At 39.9% G+C, this 18855-nt stretch overlaps 1 protein-coding gene across 2 annotated transcripts in view; it reads left to right on the forward strand.

Annotated features, from left to right (window-relative positions):
* The window catches only part of slc8a4b (solute carrier family 8 member 4b), a 105047-nt gene that overhangs the window by 76474 nt on the left and 9718 nt on the right, over positions 1–18855 (forward strand). For both annotated transcript variants that reach the window (XM_079669575.1, XM_079669576.1), the window contains exons 13-15: positions 9494–9600; positions 17116–17240; positions 18581–18680. In XM_079669575.1, the coding sequence (XP_079525701.1) occupies positions 9494–9600; positions 17116–17240; positions 18581–18680 (332 nt within the window). The remainder of the gene's footprint in view (positions 1–9493; positions 9601–17115; positions 17241–18580; positions 18681–18855) is intronic.

Raw genomic sequence — 18855 nt, forward strand, 5'->3', positions numbered from 1 at the left:
GCCCGTGTTGTGTGTATTTGCACATGTTTTCTTAATTTGCACTGCGTTGAGCTCTCAGGTTCAGCGTAAATAAAGGATGAGCAGTGTTCAAACATGCATGACAATAGACGAGAAGGGAGAGGATCAAAGAACAAGGGAAGGAGAGAAGGAAGGACGAGTGCCTGCTGCTCATTATTTCATTTTCCCATACATGATAAAGCACAGGAGTGATAAAGAGTATATATCTGGCTGTGGACCTGTGTGTTTTATCTGTTTCTGACTTTCTACCCTTTCTTTCTGACTTTCTGGTCCCTTCACCTCTCGTTTCCTCTGAAAATCTTCCTTTCTTTTTCCTTTGCTGCGTCCTTTTCTTTAATCTCTCCATCCTTCTGTCCCTCCAGACTTATACATCCTTTGTTAATACATTAATTGGCTTGTTTCTTTCTTTATTCCATTCTTCTTCTCTTTCTATATATTTGCCAAACCACTTCTTTATTTATCATCCAGCCATCGTTCCGTGCGTCTTTGAGCTGTAAATACTGATATATAATTAAAAGCTGCTAAAAGGGTTTGCGGAAGGAGCCGGGGAAGAACTCGCCGCCACAGAGTTTGAACATTTTCGGAAACACAACAACAACATCGGCAAGGGAGGGTAGCCATTAAGCATCTTAGCCATCACCATGATAACTGCTTTATGACATCTTCAAGATGTAACTCTGTCAAGCTAAAGAGTCTGGGATTAATGACGCATAGAATGCTAAGAAAATAGTCAAAAGGGTTCAAGACTGCATCAAAAAGGTCGAATTGGAAAACTGTAAATGTTTTGTAGCTCAGAAAAATAGAACTAAATAAATGCACTGCAGCTGCAAAGCCTATTAACATGTGGTTTTACAAGCACAGAAAAGGTGATAGTACAGTAGATGCAGAGTAACAGCTGCCTGTTCCTCATGCCTGTAGGACAAACTGCATTTTAAATTAACGATAATTATACGAGTGAAGATTCCCTTTTTCTTTATCAGAACAGGACCTTCCTTGGAAAGATTCAAAATGGCTGACGACACACGGTGTTACATAATCCATTACGTAAAGTCAAAGTGTTTTGTCGAAGCCCTGACCCATGATGAACGAGTCACATCAGAAAACCCTCAGCTGACTCACAGATTCATGCGCTGTGATTCCTCTGGAACCACAACCCCCAAACACTGTCAGGTCAGGATCCTGCCATAATGTTTAAAAACATACATAAATTACCCATGATTGTAATGTATAAATAGCTGAAGGAGTTGGTGCCATGTTTTCTGTCTCTTATGATTGAAGTCATGAGCCTCAAATCTTCAGCTAAGCCTCCAATCCCCCCCCCCCCCCCCCCCCCCCATAATGCCACTGTGAACCACATTCTGTTTATTTATTATGCAAGAGGGTAAAAGATGTTAATTATGTGCAAATTGCTATGAATGTGTTTATGTTAAATATATATATATATATATATATATATATATATAGAGAGAGAGAGAGAGAGAGAGAGAGAGAGAGAGAGAGAGAATTCACACTTATAAGCACAAATGCAAAGGATGTAAAAGAAACAGCAGTTTTGCAAACGCCCTTTAATTTTTAAAGCACAACCTCCGCTTCTTTCCTCTCTTTTTTATCTTGCACCCGCTTTAAAACTGTTAAGTGCAGTCATGTCCTCCTGAGATCTCCACCATGTCTCGCACACACACGGCTGAGAGGGAAACAACAGGGCACCAAAAAGCAGCCTAGAATGCACTTATGCTCCCCATCTCCAAAAATGAACATATAAGATATATTTCTCAAAATATGGCAATATGAAGATTAAGGTTGTGTCTCGAACAGTAAAGGCTTTGTTGTGTCACTTTCATCAAGGTAAAAGCAGGGGAAATGTTCCTTTCATTCACTTAATTAGCATTTTATTCTACTCCAACTACTTAACCTTTCCTTTTTTTGTACCTAACTCCCAATTTTTGAAGGGAGTACCAATATCTTATATTTAGTTTTGTACATGCAATGCAGCCTTTTTACTTTGTACAATGCAGTATATAACACAAAATGAAATGGCTGCATTTACATTAAACAAAGAATAAGCACATCAATTGCAATAGATGCACAACTGAGAGGAAAAAATAACAAAATCCACAAGCATAGAAACATCCCTTTCAACAGAAATTAGTAATTGTCATCTGTTAAGTCTAATCAATAACATGAATAATGAAGGCCTTACGCGGTTGAAGTTTTAATTGAGTAGTGCTTGGTCTGTTCAATACAGACTGAGGTATATGAATACTTCTTATTATAATTATGTTTCTCTGGATATAAGCCCAAGAAAAGAAACCTAAGGGTCCTGTGGAATTTGATTTGCTAATAATCTTCTTGATTATATTCTATCAACATATCTAATGTAGCAACTCTCTCTTCCCTGCTCAGTGCGTTTATCTTCTGTCACTGTTGCAGATCTGGACTATGTTATTTCAAGTATCATGGCTCACGGGCTGCTTTGTTTCCTACTGCTCTGCGTTATTAGGGATCACATAAGGGATTTGCAACTATTCCGTGCAGTATTGGCTATTCTCTCATCGTTTCCGCTTTACATTAGATTCTCTCCGTCCGTCAGAAGCAGGAGAGACTTAGCTGCCGTGCTCCATCACACAGCGCTGCGTGTTTAATCTCATGCAAGAGTGCAGATTGTGTGCTACACTGCTGACGCTTCACATGTGTGTGTACATGTGTGTGTCAGCTCCTATCTGTCATGCTCTACTCTACTAACCCAATAGGAGATGTGGTAGTAGTGCTAGATCAGATCTCGTTAGCCTCCTTATTTCTTTCATCTTTCTTCTCCTTCCATCACACCTCGTGCTTTCCCCTTCTTCTTCTCCCTCTTCTATTTCTCTCCCCTGATCTCATTCCTTCTGGTGTGATGCGTGCTATTCTGTTCTACTTCCTTCTTCTTCTCTGAATCTCTTCTTCTACCCTTCAACTTCTCTCTTCTTCTGCCAATCTTTTTCTCCTCGTCTTACATTTTTTCCTCATCTTCTTCCATCCTCTCTTCCCCCTGTTTCTCCCCCCTCTGCGCTCCCAGCGGATAACCGTACAGTAGCTGCTCGGGATCACAATACATCATGCGAACGTACATTTGAGTGCGTGCGTGGGTGTTCTGCAGTAATGTATGCATGATGTGATTTGTGACATGGCTTAATCCCAAACAGCGTCACATAGATAGAAATGCATTAACGTGCACGTGTGAGTGTGCTACCTGAGACTGATCTGAGGAGCATGAGCGAATAATGTTTGAGTATCACATCTTCATGGTTTCCATGCCAACCGTACATCCTCCATACCGCCTGTATGTGTTTAAGATTTTTTTTTAATTCATCCTGTCCATCTTCTTGCTCTTCTTCATCTCCTTCCTGGGTCTTCATGCAGAACTACAGCTCTCATGGCTCATTCATGGGTTTGAGTTCTGATTTCCACTACTTAGCTGGAGTGAAGCTGGATTTCTGTTCCACCCTCATGATGTTCTGTGTGATCAGTCCATTCCTCTTTTGAAGAAATTCAATTACAGTTCAGTTTAGGCATGCGTCATCCATTTTCAGGCCATGTAGTGCAATCACAATTGCATGTGCATTCTGGTGTGCAGGGGCTTAGCCAAGTAGATAAGATAAGATAAACCTGTGTTGATCCTCAGGGAAATTCAGGTGTTAGAGCAGCAACAGGAAAAGATTGAAACACAGGATAGTATGGATGAGAGTTCCCACGAGGATAAATAAGAATAAAACGTAACGTGAATGTGAGTTAATATGTATAATAAATTCCTCTATAATAAAATATCAGCAATATAATTAGGTGAATCTCTTTATATGAATACAATTATGAATAACTATGAATATAAATATATATATAAATGTATGTGTGCAAGTCCAAAGTACTGTACTGTATATACAGTGCAGATCCCAAAACAACAAATATAGAACTAGAAAGATATTTGATCAACAACAACCCTATTGTGTGCATTTTGGCATTTTCAACCTGGCAATTTTATTTATTCATCACAAATAAACATTTACACCCCTGCAAAATAGTGAAATGTTTAGTACAAACTAACTCCATTGGGAAATTTGGCGCTATCATTTTGTATATCTTGGGATGAACAAACTTATGAAACACTTCAGTCTTCTTGTAAATCAGTAGTTATACATACAGTAAACCTTTGTCATGCTCTGTCGTCTTATAACTGCATCTTATCTCCTAATTTTGATCGTCTATTTTCACTAATGAAAGTTTCCAACCTACTGTAAGTGCACTCAAGTGTAGCATCTGTAGCAGCTACGCCATGTAAACAAACACCAGCTGTGTCACCGGCTACGGCAGATTAGTCCCTGAATGCAGCGCGACGTAAATCTAGGGAGGGCTCACAAATCCCTGGAAATAAAACCTCTTATGAAACCGATTCTGTGGAGAAACTGACATCCGTGTGTTTTCGAGTGTCAGAGGAGCACTTCAGCCCAACTTTATTGAATGTCTGTGTGAGTGACAGGGGAAGCCTCTCTATTTTTTGTCCCTCTCAAACCTCAAATCGTCCCATACATCTCTGTCATCCCACACACACCTGAGGCACAACTTTATTATTCACCACAGCTGGAGACCACTTAGCACAAGTGTGTATTTCGGAGTGTGTTTTGTGTGGTTGCTCATTATGCGTTCCATGATATCATTAAGGGGGGTGATATCGCTCCCCTTAAGAGTTTTTTTGTATCTCTCCGGCTCTCTGTTGGCCTTCCTCAAATTGTTTTGTTTGTGTTGGTACCACTCTGACGAGAAAGCCAGGCGAAGGCTTTCTTGCAGCCTACCTGCTCCTGTAGAAGTGGGTATGGGTGTGTTTGTGCGCGAGATCTAGACCAACTCATATAATTTGATTGCACACAGCGCTGTTTTACATTTCTGCCTCTCTGCACTCTCTACTATCTGTACTGTAAAAACGAAAAAGCTGCTGTCACTTAAATTCCAACTAAGTCCAACCGTAGCAGTTTTCACACTTTACTTTTGAGGCAAACCTGCATTTACAAAACTGCCACCAGAGTGAGAACACATGGGAAACACACTGTAACTCTGCAGTATTAACAAAAAAGAGCTTACAATTGAACAAACCTGTAATATTGTCACTGGATTCTGACATCTTACTCCCATCAGTCACTATAAAGACAGGCTGAAGACAGACAGCTTGAAAACTATGTGATATCCTTTAAAATGGCTATAAGTTTAGAGAAATGCACCGACACATTTCTGCCTGTCCGCTGTAATTGAACTGATCTGAGATCCTAGTAATTCAATTTGCAGCTATTTCTTTATAATCTGATAATACGTCTGTGTTGTCCAAAATGAGTTTAACCAAACAAATGAAACAAATAAGATATTTGAGTTTTCAGCCTGCAGTACAAAGTGCATAAACTCCATATACAGTCAGGGCCATCCATCATTTGAAGGATTTTGAAATGTTATGGGTACATTGAATATACTGTGATGTGATTAGAAATCTCACAAGCCATTGGACTGTTATCAAATTACTTTAATCCAATTTTTTTGCAATTCTTGGGGTCATCTGACAAAGAAAATGAAATGCCTGGTGGCTTGCATTGTTGTTCAACTTTTAAAAACCTTTCATGATCTCAGTTTTACTGTACGGGAGGGATAGATTCACAGCACTGTGTGTGTTTGTGTGTAAGAGAGTCCGGGAGATTTAGAGTTTCCGCCAGAAGGAGAAGCAGTAAAGCTAAAGTGTGTGTATAAATCAACCTCACTCAAGTAAATTAGATGCTTGCTGCTTCGGTTCTCTGAGATGCTTTCTCTCAAACACACATATGCTCCCAGCACTAAAGAAATATGGGAGTCTTTTAAAGCCTGCAAACACATACACACAAACACACAAACGCACGGCTTCCAGTAGACTGTAAATCAAAAGTAAAACTGCCGCCAGAAGAAAATGGAAAGAGATGGAGGCAGAGATATAAAGAAAGTCCTGTCCATTAAGTAATGTGATGAGGTCTCAACTAATCAAATCAAACTGTCGCTCAATCATTCTCCTCCACAAGACCTTTAGGGCCACATCCAAACACACACACTGGGGCGATTTAAAACTTATCCATTAAACTGATTTGCAGCCACCCTGATCCTGTTTGGGGCTTTTCAATCAACAATACCTTCTTTTTGCACCGCTCCGTCACTTGTTTTACTCGGCTGCCTTTTTTTCTGACAGTGCAGTGGCTGTGTTCAGTATACAGTGTGTGTTCAGTGTTCAGTGTTCAGTGTGTATGTCTGTGTTTTGTGTCAGACTGTTTGCTGTCAGAAAACTGTCTGACATGGTAAGTTTCTGGGGAGCAGGTGTGAAAAAGTAACAAGGTGGACATAATATGAGAGAAGAAGAGAGACGATGAGCAACGTACTGTTTTCAGGAATGTATCCATTTTTCATGAAGTCATGGGAGGCGGGAGTGTGTGTCCAGATGTTTTTCATGGCATCTTGTTGTTGATGAGGACATATTGACTGACATGCCAATCAAAGTTGTTGAGATATTTCAACCTGAACAGCTTTACATAGCCATCCCAAAAGCCACATTGCTGTCACAACAAAGAAGGTCCAGCTTGCAAAAAAGAATGAAGTGTTAGCTTATTATCCCATTATCTAGTTTTGATCAAGTTTGACTGATTTGATTCATTTTTCTGTTGAATTTTCTCCAGGCCTGTTTCTGAACATACCTTTATCATCACCCAACAGCAGTGGACACTTCTCTCTCTAGTTTTAGTAGCAGGAGGTGCAATACATTATCATCAGTCAGGTGAATATTGAAATCGCCAATAATAAGGATCCCATCAGAGTTGCTGGTAGGAGGAGGACGAGGGCTAAGATAGAGATGAAGAAAGAAGGGCACAGATGGAGCGCTGCTACAGCTAGCACCAACTATGAATAATGAAAGCACTGCAGTGTGTGTGTGTGTGTGTGTGTGTGTGTGTGTGTGTGTGTGTGTGTGTGTGTGTGTGTGTGTGTGTGTGTGTGTGTGTGTGTGTGTGTGTGTGTGTGTGTGTGTGTGTGTGTGTGTGTGTGTGTGTGTGTGTGTGTGTGTGTGTGTGTGTGTGTGTGTGTGTGTGTGTGAGTGTGTTTTTGTGTTTTTGTGTTTGTATGTGTAAATTACATGAATTAATTGACCCATATGTGTACAAATCCCCAAGTGTTTACCAGGTACAGGTTTGCATGTTGTTTTTGTGCATTCAGCTGAGTTGTGTGTACATGTGTGTGTTTGTGTGTCACCGGTGAAGCGTGGTTTACATGTGGGGGCGGCTGGCTGTCTGTTCATACAAACCACTCTCTGCGTAATGTGTACGATGTGCAGCAAGAAAGACATTTAGTGTGTAAACATCCACTGTGTGCTTCCTCCTGTTGAGGTTTGTCTGTTAGAAAGGCACATTAGGTAGTCCACTGCTGTGTATGAGTGTGTGTGCGTTCCCCTGGGTGAACTCACCGAGTACTGAGTCATAACCCTTCACATCTCAATGGACTCTCTGCATTACTCATTCCCCTCTTTCAACCTCTTTCAGTCTTTCTGCCTCGTTCCTTTTTATTCTTTACTCCCTCCCTCTCTCGGTTCGTAATCTCTGTTTTTCCTTTTTTCATTTTTCCAATTTTTTTCTTTTTTTCTTTCATCTCTCCCCCTTATCCCTTTTATCTCCTTTTTACATGAGTGTTTCCTCCTCTATCTCACTGCCGATTCCAGTTTCCTAACAACACAGACAGATGGCTGCAAATGAATAACCCTTGTTGCTCCCTTTAATAATAGATTATATCAATTCCATTGTTTTTATTTTACACTTTCAGTCGTATCACATTCAGGGATTTAGTAACAAAACAGAAACAAATTGGTAATGTCATGTAAACGGTACTATATATGATCTTTTAAGACAAAAATGTCACATTTATAAAACTGCAGGTAAAAAGTTATATATTCATATTATTTTCATTGAGTTAAATCTTTTAACCCCACCAAAAATACATTATTTTCTGAATGCGAAATGCATGGGGGTGTTTTTTATGTCAATGATTCGCATAACCATTGATTTTGATTGGTTACTTAAACAAATTAAAAGCCTAAAATGTTCCTATTAAGGGACAGGAAAATATAAATCAGATGCAAGATTGAAAATATAACAGATATTTAATTTGTTCTCACTTGTCCTTCACTTAATGGATTTGCATACATCCCTCATCGTTGTTGGGTGTTTTTCCCCCTCCATTGTTCCACATCTGACTTAAACCACACTTTCATATCTTTTCCAACATTGTTCAAAGGAGGCAGCTTAACCTGACTCTGGAAATAGAAAATCCAGCCGTTTTTTATCCGCTGTTGCCGTGACAGCTCACCAATGAAAACAATGTGCTTCCAGCTCCCCACACCTCCATCAATCTCTCACCCCCTCTTCCACTCCTTCCTCCCTCTGGTTTCTCTTTGTTGAACTGAAGCCTATTTGTGGTGTCAGATGATGACACCACCAGGTGGAAATGAATTCATTGCCTGTCACCCATATAACTCTGGGTGGAAACAGGACAAAAGGAGGCCAAACGGATGTGATTTCCATAGAAAACGTATACCGTACACATCTCATGTTGCTACCCAGAACATTTTTTAAATTATGGGATCTTATTGAAGATTTAGTTATTTGAATATTAACTTTATTCATACTGAGGTTATTATCCTCCAATATCAATACAAATTTGTGTACCAGCATCAATTACACAGCAGTCAAATACTTTTTTATCTGTCGATTACATTTTATATTACTAATTTTTTTGTAATTACTGCCTACATTAGTGTATCCACCACACACCTGGCAAACCTTTTTTTAATGGTGCACTAAGATCAAATACAAATAAATATCACCTATGTTTATGGCTTTAGAACAGGTGAAAAAAGTGAGAAAATAATCGAAATTGCAACAAAAAATGGTGTGATTAGAGTGCATTAAACTCAGAAATATTAGATTTTAAAAAACTGATCACCAGAATTAGTTTGTTCTCACTTCCTTCTCAGGGCTCCCATACTCTTTTTTCAAGTAATGTATGTTAAATATTTGTTCACTTTTTTAAATTGATCTAAATATACTGACATATCTCAGAGATGCCATCTAACTTTTTTTCCATATAATAAGACATTTCTCACACAACTACTTTTAATCGTACTCTATGTGTTCTGGATAGTGTCCCCTCAAAACTCTTTGCGCTGCAATCGGAGGGTTACCCCTGGGTGTTCCTGATTGTACATATCCTAATGTGGCTGTGCTGCATTGCATCACTGTCACCTGGAAGAAATATATAACCAGGGCCTGGGGGGGTAAGCTGCCTCATAAGAGTGCCCCTCTGAGTAATGTCCAATGTTTTAATCTTGCTCATCATCTTCTGCAAGACAAAACAGAGGAGTGCAACTTTTTTATGATATCTTCTTTTCTTCTTTTAACAGGAAGATCATTGAGGTGAAGATCATTGATGATGAGTTGTATGAGAAGAACAAGACCTTCACCCTGGAGCTGGGAGAGCCCATTCTGCTGGAGATAGGGCAGAAACACGGTGAGTGAGTTTGTGTGTTTAAGAGTGTGTGACAAACAGAATGAGTCTTAATGTAGGGTTCAGGTCCCCTGCACACCAAAGTCTTATTCACAGAGTGAGACTCTCATCGATTGTCTGAATCCACCAATCCAAACTCGGATTAACTTGGGAAACATTTCACACTGAACGAAGCAGATGGAAAGGATTTAAAGAACTCTGGACGTGATCTGTGAGGTGTTTAAAAAACAAATCTATATTTGTGTTTGAAAGGACTACACATTTTCATTTTTTGTTCATAATTTCATATTTAACACAATTTCTCAATCAATCAATGTTTATTTATATAGCCCAATATCGCAAATGTTACATTTGTCTCAGTGGACTTCACAGTTTGTACAGAATATCAGTATGACAATACGACACCCTCTGTCTTTAGACCCTCACATCGTACAAGGAAAAACTTCCAGAGAAAACCCACAGTTTAAAGGGAAAAATGGGAGAAACCTCAGGGAGAGCAACAGAGGAGGGATCCCTCTCCCAGGACGGACAGACGTGCAATAGATGCCGTGTGTAAATTGAAAAGATAATACATTTGCAACATAGGTAGTCCAAATGTTTGGACATGCATGTGTGTATAATAGGAAGATGAATCCACGAGGATATCCATCCAGGACTTATGATCCAGGACCACAGCCACGACTCAAGATCCAGGACTCGCGATCCATGACACAGGACCGCAGGATCATCCATGACTCCGGATCCCGGCGTATATAGACACCAAAAAGAAAGAAATTTGGGGAAGCTGGGTTAATCGGAACATGAGAGTACACAGGTATAGACAGAGAGAAGGAAGAAGTAAGATGTCCCCCGACAAACTAAGCCTATATCAGCAAAACTAGGGGCTGAATCTAATCAGCCCTAACTATAAGCTTTATCAAAAAGGAAGGTCTTAAGCGTACTCTTAAAAACGGATAAGGTGTCTGCCGCCCGAACACAAACTGGAAGCTGATTCCACAAAAGTGGAGCTTGATAAGAAAAGGCTCTGGCTCCCATTGTACTTTTAGAGACTCTAGGAACAACCAACAACCCTGCATTCTTGGAACGCAATGCCCTAGTAGGACAGTAGGGTATAATGAGTTCTTTAAGGTAAGATGGCGCCTGCCCATTAAGGGCTTTGTAGGCGAGAAGAAGAATTTTAAATTCTATCCTGTGTTCTATAGGGAGCCAGTGTAAGGCAGCCAGAACAGGAGTAATGTGGTCCCTTTTCCTAACTCTGGTTAGTACACGAGCTGCAGCATTTTGAATCAACTGAAGCGACTTGACTGCCTTCTTTGTACACCCTGATAATAAGGAGTTACGATAATCCAGCCTTGAAGTAACAAATGCATGGACTAGTTTCTCTGCATCGTTTTGAGGCAAGATATGCCTGATTTTTGCAATGTTACGTAGATGGAAGTAGGCAGTCCTTGAAATTGATTTTATGTGGGTGTTAAAGGATAAATCCTGATCAAATATAACACCAAGATTCCTTACAGTCTCACTGGAGGCCAAATTAATGCCATCCATAGTTAGTATATCTTTAGATAATTTGTTTCATAGATTCTTCGGGCCAAGTACAATAACTTCAGTTTTGGTCGTGTTTAACATCAAAAAATGTAATGTCATCCACGTTTTTAAATCCTTGAGGCAGTTTTGAATTTTATTTAGATGATTAATTTCATCAGGCTTGATTGGTAAATATAGTTGAGTATCATCCGCATAACAATGAAAGTTTACAGAATGATTCCTTATAATATTGCCTAACGGAAGCATATATAGTGTGAACAAAATAGGTCCAAGCACTGAGCCCTGTGGCACTCCTTGGCTAACTTTGGTTTGCATGGAAGATTCATCGTTGACACGTACAAACTGAGAGCGTTCAGATAGATAGGACCTAAACCAGCCTAAAGCAGTTCCCTGTATGCCAACTAAGTGCTCTAGTCATTGCAATAGGATATCATGGTCGATAGTATCAAATGCAGCACTAAGATCGAGCAAGACAAGAATAGAGACAAGTCCCTTGTCTGAGGCTATTAGAAGGTCATTTGTGACTTTAACCAGAGCTGTCTCTGTGCTATGTTGTGTTCTAAAGCCAGACTGAAAATCTTCAAATAAATCATAGTTTTTTAAGTAATCACACAGCTGTTTTGCGACTGCTTTCTCAAGAATTTTTGAGAGGAACGGAAGATTAGAAATAGGTCTATAATTGGCTAAATCCTCTGGATCGAGGTTGTGCTTTTTAAGAAGCGGTTTTATCACTGCTACTTTGAATGATTGTGGAACATAGCCTGATAATAAAGACATATTCATAATATTTAATAAAGAAGTGCTAATTAATGGAAAAACTTATTTTAACAGCTTAGTTGGAATTGGGTCTAAGATACACGTTGATGGTTTAGAAGAGAGAATCATTGAATTTAATTGTTCAAGGTTTATGGCTGAAAAGCATTCTAGTTTACTATCTAGTGTAATATTAGAACTTACGTTTCCGGGAGCTGTTGATAATACTATACTGGTCAAAGGCAAGAGGTCATTGATTTTGTTTCTAAGAGTAACAATTTTATCGTTAAAAAAGCACATAAAATCATTACTACTGAGTGCTATGGGAATAGAAGGCTCAGTCGAGCTGTGGCTCTCTGTCAGCCTGGCTACAGTGCTGAAAAGAAATCTTGCATTATTCTTATTCTCATCTATTAATGAAGAGTAGTAGGCTGCTCTCGCTTTACGCGGTGCTTTCTTATATTCATTGAGAGTAATATGCCAAATTAAACGAGATTCTTCAAGTTTAGTGGAACGCCATATTCTTTCAAGTTGTCTCGACTTTTGCTTTATTTTGCGGGTTTCGGCATTATGCCATGGAGCTAATCTATGTTGTTTTATTTTCTTCTTTTTCAAAGGAGCAACAGAGTCTAATTTTATTCGCAGCGCATCTGTAGCACTATCAACAACATGATCAATTTGGGGTGGTGTACATTTTGTATAAGTTTCCTCCCTTTCATTCAGACATGCTATCGAGTTAAGTATTGGTGGAATCTCTTCCTTAAAATTGGCTATAGCACTAACAGATAGGTTTCTGCTGCAGGAGCTTTTGACAGTACTTCAAAAGTTTTGACAGTACTTCAAAAGTTACTAAGAAATGGTCGGATAAAGCAGGATTATGCGGTTCGACTAATAGTTGCTCAATTTCAATACCATAAGTCAGAACAAGGTCGAGAGTGTGATTATAGCAATGGGTTGGTTTATTTACACTGACAGAAACCAACAGAATCTAATGTAGGGTTAAATGCAACAGTAAGGCTATTTTTATCATCGTCAACATGAATATTAAAGTCACCTACGATAATTACTTTATCTGTTTTAAGTACCAAAGTTGATAAAAACTCAGAGAATTCTGATAAGAATTCTGAATAAGGACCTGGTGCACGGTACACTGTAACAAATAAGATTGGCTGCAAAGTTTTCCAGGTCGGATGTGTAAGACTAAAAACGAGGCTTTCAAAGGAGGTATAATTTAATTTTTGTTTAGTATTGATAAGTAAACTTGAGTCAAAGATTGCTGCAACTCCACCTCCTCGGCCCGTGCCTCGGGCAATATGAGTATTGATATGGCTAGGTGGAATGGCCTCATTTATGCTGACATATTCTTCATGTCTCAACCAAGTTTCAGTGAGACAGCATATATCAATATTATAATCTGATATTAAATCATTTACCAATATTGCTTTAGATGCTAGAGATCTTATGTTTAAGAGACCACATTTAATCTTCCTGTTTTGTTGCACTGTAGTAGTTGTTACATTTACTTTTATTAGGTTATTATGTATGACACCTCTATTAGGTTTTACCTTAAATTGTCCTTGGGCAGACACACACACCGTTAATATTGGGTATTTTATTGGGTTCGGGATTCCTATGGATGACTGCCCTGCCAGGAGAGAGCGCAGAGAAGCGTGTAAGACTGCGACTCTGCCTCCTGGTCTCAACTCCAGTTTGTCATGGATTAAGTCCACAAAGCCCTGAAATGTTTGCCGAAATGAGATTTGCACCTTCCAAAGTAGGATGAATGCCGTCTCTCTTAATCAGACCAGGTTTTCCCCAGAAGGCTGTCCAATTATTTACGAAGCCCACATTGTTTGCTGGGCACCACCAAGACAACCAGCGCTGAAATGATGACATGCGGCTATACATGTCATCATTGATCAGATTGGGGAGGGGACCAGAGAAGATTACGGTGTCCGACATTGTTTTAGCATAACTACACACCGACGCCACATTAAGTTTGGTGCATTCTGATTGCTGTAAACGAACATCATTACCACCGACGTGAATAACAATTCTACTGTATTGACGTTTATTTTTAGCCAGCAGTCTAACATGCGCCTCAACGTCGCCCGCTCTGGCCCCCGGAATGCATGTGACTGTGGAGGCTTCGGTCTCTAAATTCACGTGTCTCATAATAGAGCTGCCAATAACCAGAGTTGGCTTCTCAGCGGGTGTCTCGCTGAGTGGGGAATATCTGTTAGATACGTGAACGGGTTGGTGGGGACCTGCGGGTTTCGCGTTATGCCCCTTCTGAACACATTTAAATTATGATCTATTTTGATCATGTTCCTTCTTCTCCTCTGTCAGTTAAAGCTTTTTGAGTCCACATAGATAACCTCAGCGCTTTGAAATCCACTAATCTAAAACATTAAGCCCCTCAACTTCTAAAAAATGTAGGAAGTTAATTTCTAAAAAGGCCAATTACAGTGACAGACAGCTTCTCTGGCAGGTTGCTCAAGGCTAAAGAGAACCGGCGCTGAAAGTCAATAAGTAATTTCTACTGCTTGCTCAGCTTTGACATTTCTTTCGAATGTTGACAGAAAAGACAAAAAGAAATGTGGAGTGACTTTTGTTGAGTCCTTTCACTTTACAGAGACCGTTCCTTTGTCTCAGTTATCCTCAATTCACCCTTTTCTATCCTTTCTTCTGTTCTCTGCCTCACTGAATAATGTACACGCATCTAACCTCTCTCTAATAGACTGGTTGTCAACCTGGGGTTCAGGCCACTACACATTATTCTATGGGGTTGGAAAGCAGCAGCATTGATTTTATTTTTCTTCAGGCCAATAAAAAACACTCCGAGCAGGTTTGGGACCATTGCTCTACGACATACAGTATTTCTCTCCCTTCCCACCCTCAGTATACACAAGTAAGATTGCAACTAATTCATTATTAAGCGCCTCAATGACAAAGAAAATGGCAATCAACCAAAATCTCATATAAGATGTTTATAGACATACTTTATTCCCATTGTGCAATTCCTGTAATGAAATAAGTCAAACATTTGAAACAACAAAAGTATAGAGTGGTGCAGGAATGAGTCAGCATTTTTCCAGTCCTGTCACTGGGTTTTCAAACATGTTAATGGCAGTTGAAGAGAAGTGTCTAAATGAGACTACTCAACATGATCACACAGAACATTAGCTGCTCGTGAGTTGTGACCAAGGTCAAGCTTGTTCCTTTATAGCCTTATGTTAGCTTTTTGTACTTCATAAATCATAAAGTGGTGTTAATATTTGGAGATTATCCTTCTGAACAATACATGTAAGTAGACGTGTTGTTTGCCATGTTATATTCTGCAATATACCTCAATTCAATGGAAAAATCCCATTGGTTTTTGTTAAGGGATCCCTTGCAATGCTAACTTCCTGCTTGGCCTACACACCAGGAAGTAGCCATCCCTGCCCTACTCTAATACTGACTGAGGTTGTTGAGTACAACCCATGCATGCCTTTACCTTATGCTACACCCCGGGTGACCTACACTTGACACAGTGCCTGAATGCGTCCTGTATGAACACAGATGGAGCAGTGATGATGCTGGTGATGGTGCTGCTTATGCTACACTTCCTCTGTAGACAAAGTGACAGATCTGATGGGGGAAAGGTCTGTTCTCTCCATGTCATGTCATGAAGAGCCAGCAGCCCAGGGCATGTTTCATCACAGAGGGAATTTAATTGGTTTTATAGGACTGTCACATGTGGAGGGACATACACAAACTGAACCACACACGCACGCACATGCTGTCGTTTCTTTTCAATTACAGCAGGTTTACACTGATAACAGTTGACTCAATTACTGACAGACACTGAGTTTGAAGAGAGAGGAGCAGACGTATGGATGAATGGAGGGGTGTGTGGAGGAAAGTTTGGTGTTTGAGAGATAGAGAGATTGTTTCATGTGAGAACATCGGCCTTTCCTCGTGGCTCTTCATATTTACAGTACAATAACATGGAAAGCTTGATTGATCCGATTTCTCACATCATTCTTTGAATATTAGCATTTACAATTTCACAGCTGCTTGCACACTCTCATAAATGAAAACCCAGCAAATCCATAAAAGCAATTCATGCTGCTCTGGTAAAAATCAGACAAATGGAAAAATACATGGAAAATGATTTTAGTTCAATGCCAGGCCGAAGCTCAATGCATATATAATACTTCATACATTTTACATCTAGAAGGAGTATGGCACTAACAAATGTTATACCACGAAGCTCTATGTTTGTTTGTCAGAGAAGAATATGAAAGAGGGGCTGACATTTTAACATCTTGAACACAAACACAAAACTTAATTTAGTTTAGACAATAAAGGGACCACCTTTCTAGGAATGGGCAACATGTCTACCTTCAACTATTTGTGATAAAGATGTTGTTGGTTTCATATGGTACAAGAACACCTGCCTCCTGGGTATCCATTGCTCCTGACCCTCCATCCTTATGGAGTTACTCTTAACACTTGATCACCTGACTTTTTTTTTTACCATTGCTCTTATTATAACAACTCAAGTTGCTAAGGTTACTGTCATCTTCTTTTTCCTCCTGGTGCAGCAGGTCCCTTCTGACCTAGATGTATGAGGCTGAAAACCACTGATTTAATGGGCTGATATCATTCGCACCAGCAACAAACCTTTGCCCGAGCAAGGTGCCTTATCTTGTGAGGAACCCTGTGATTTGAATCCACTCCCAAATGTAATGGGTTCTTCCTCGGCCCATGCTTTATCATTTCACAATATTTCATAAAAACCAGGCCAGTAGTTTTTATTTAATCCAAACAAACAAAGCAAATCTAAAAATGACCTCCTCTGTGGGGTAAACACTCCTAGACCAGTAGGTTTACAGTATGTGTTTTCAGACCAATATTAATAAAGTGACTGAATGGTTTTGTGGTGAAGGTAACAATAACAAAAAAATGTGCAAAAATGCAGAGAACCCCAGAACAGAAGGCCTGTTCTTCAATGTACAAAGATATGATCATAACAGGAAAAAAAAACTGCAATACTCACAACAAAAAACTACAGAATTAAAGTGAATGTGTACACAACCTCTGTTTCCTCACTGCAACATAAATTGATCTCCTTTAACTTGGTTTCTGTTAGCTGGCACTGAATAACCTCCATACAGTTACACCCCAACGTACTGACCTCACTGACCCTTTCTTCTCTGGGTTCTGCAGGGGACTCCAATGAGAACAAGCCCTTGGTGGGAGCAGAGGACGAAGAAGTGGCCAAGATGGGCTGTCCCAGTCTGGGAGAACACACACAAGTAGAGGTGGTCATCGAAGAGTCCTACGAGTTCAAGGTGAGCCGGTTTCTTCTGCAAATGTTTCCATTTACAGGCAATCTTGTTTTGTAAGCTCTTCAGAATGAATCACCATATAGTCTTGTAGAAATAATAATGCCCACCAGCTTGGCATTCAGAAAATTAGACAGAGCCAAAATGCAAATTGCATCTGAAATGATTTTAAAGTGCGTGTTACCCCCCCCCCCCCCCCCCGGTCCAGAGGATGAATGATTCATTTTGTTAGCATGTAATGGATTCTCTGCTGAGATGCATGTCATTTTGATATCACACATGCAGAAGACAACAAAAAACTCAAATTGAGCTGTCGTCTTGGTGCCTTAGAGGAAAGCAAAGTTGCTGGTAGATCATTCATCCTGCAGATGAGAAAATACATTTGCTTAGTCATGTAATAAATGTTGTGTAAAGAAAGCATTGCATTGTTCTTCAGCCATGGATCATTACAGCTCATTCTCTCTTGAGGCGCCTGTCTTCGTCATGTTTTCATTCTGTTTATCATTTCCTCATGATTTTGTCTTTTTGTCATTGCTTTGAAAATCATATTTTTGTTGCCCATTTCATTTGCTTATTTTTTCCATTTGTGTCATTCTGTGTGTGTGTGTGTGTGTGCGTGAGCAGAGAGCAGTACACACACTTATCTGGCGGGCTGAACAGGTTATCCATCTTCCTCCCTCTCTAGTGCATGCAACGCTAGTTCCTCCGTCTTCTACTGAACAATGCTGAGGCGTTACAATCCCAGTCCGATGCATACACCCTTAATTGGCGCCCCACGCTGGAATGAATTTGAATTACCTTGTTGACACTACTAATTCACAGTATATTGAGTATAAAATCATGTGGTCTCTCTTATTGAATAGTAAATCATGCAGGGTTTCCTCCTCACAAAGCTGAGTTATGATAATGACTGCTAGAGCTGTTTTGCATCAACAACTTTCATTATTCCCCTTCCTCGCTGCTATTAAACAGAAGCCTAGCCCACTCCGCCTGAAGGGGTTTCCTAGATTTCACAGCATCGTATTAATGAGCATTCTCCACCCTCAAGTTGTCAGTGTTATGAATTATGGACTTTTTAAATGTATCTTTGCAGCATGAGAGCTAATTGAAAAGTTTCTGTGTGGATGTGAGTGAATTAACAACTTGAGTGTCTTTTCTGGTCTGTGTGCTCCTGCATGTTTGCTTTCTGTGTGTGTGTGTGTGTGTGTGTGTGTGTGTGTGTGTGTGTGTGTGTGTGTGTGTGTGTGTGTGTGTGTGTGTGTGTGTGTGTGTGTGTGTGTGTGTGTGTGTGTGTGTGTGTGTGTGTGTGTGTGTGTGTGTGTGTGTGTGTGTGTGTGTGTGTGTAGAATACGGTAGATAAGTTGATCAAGAAGACAAACCTGGCCTTGGTGGTGGGAAGCAGCAGCTGGAGGGAGCAGTTTGTCAACGCTGTCACTGTCAGCGCAGGTAACACGCACACACGCGCGCACACACACACACACACACACACACACACACACACACACTCACACTCATTCTGGTTCTTGAGTTCCTATTTGACTTCATTTTGAAAAGATGATGGATGATAAATAAATTATATTTTCGGAAATGTTTGCATCAGCATTTTATGTTGAACCTTTCT

This window comes from Notothenia rossii (assembly GCF_949606895.1).
Source record: "Notothenia rossii genome assembly, chromosome: 3".
NCBI classification, from domain to species: domain Eukaryota; kingdom Metazoa; phylum Chordata; class Actinopteri; order Perciformes; family Nototheniidae; genus Notothenia; species Notothenia rossii.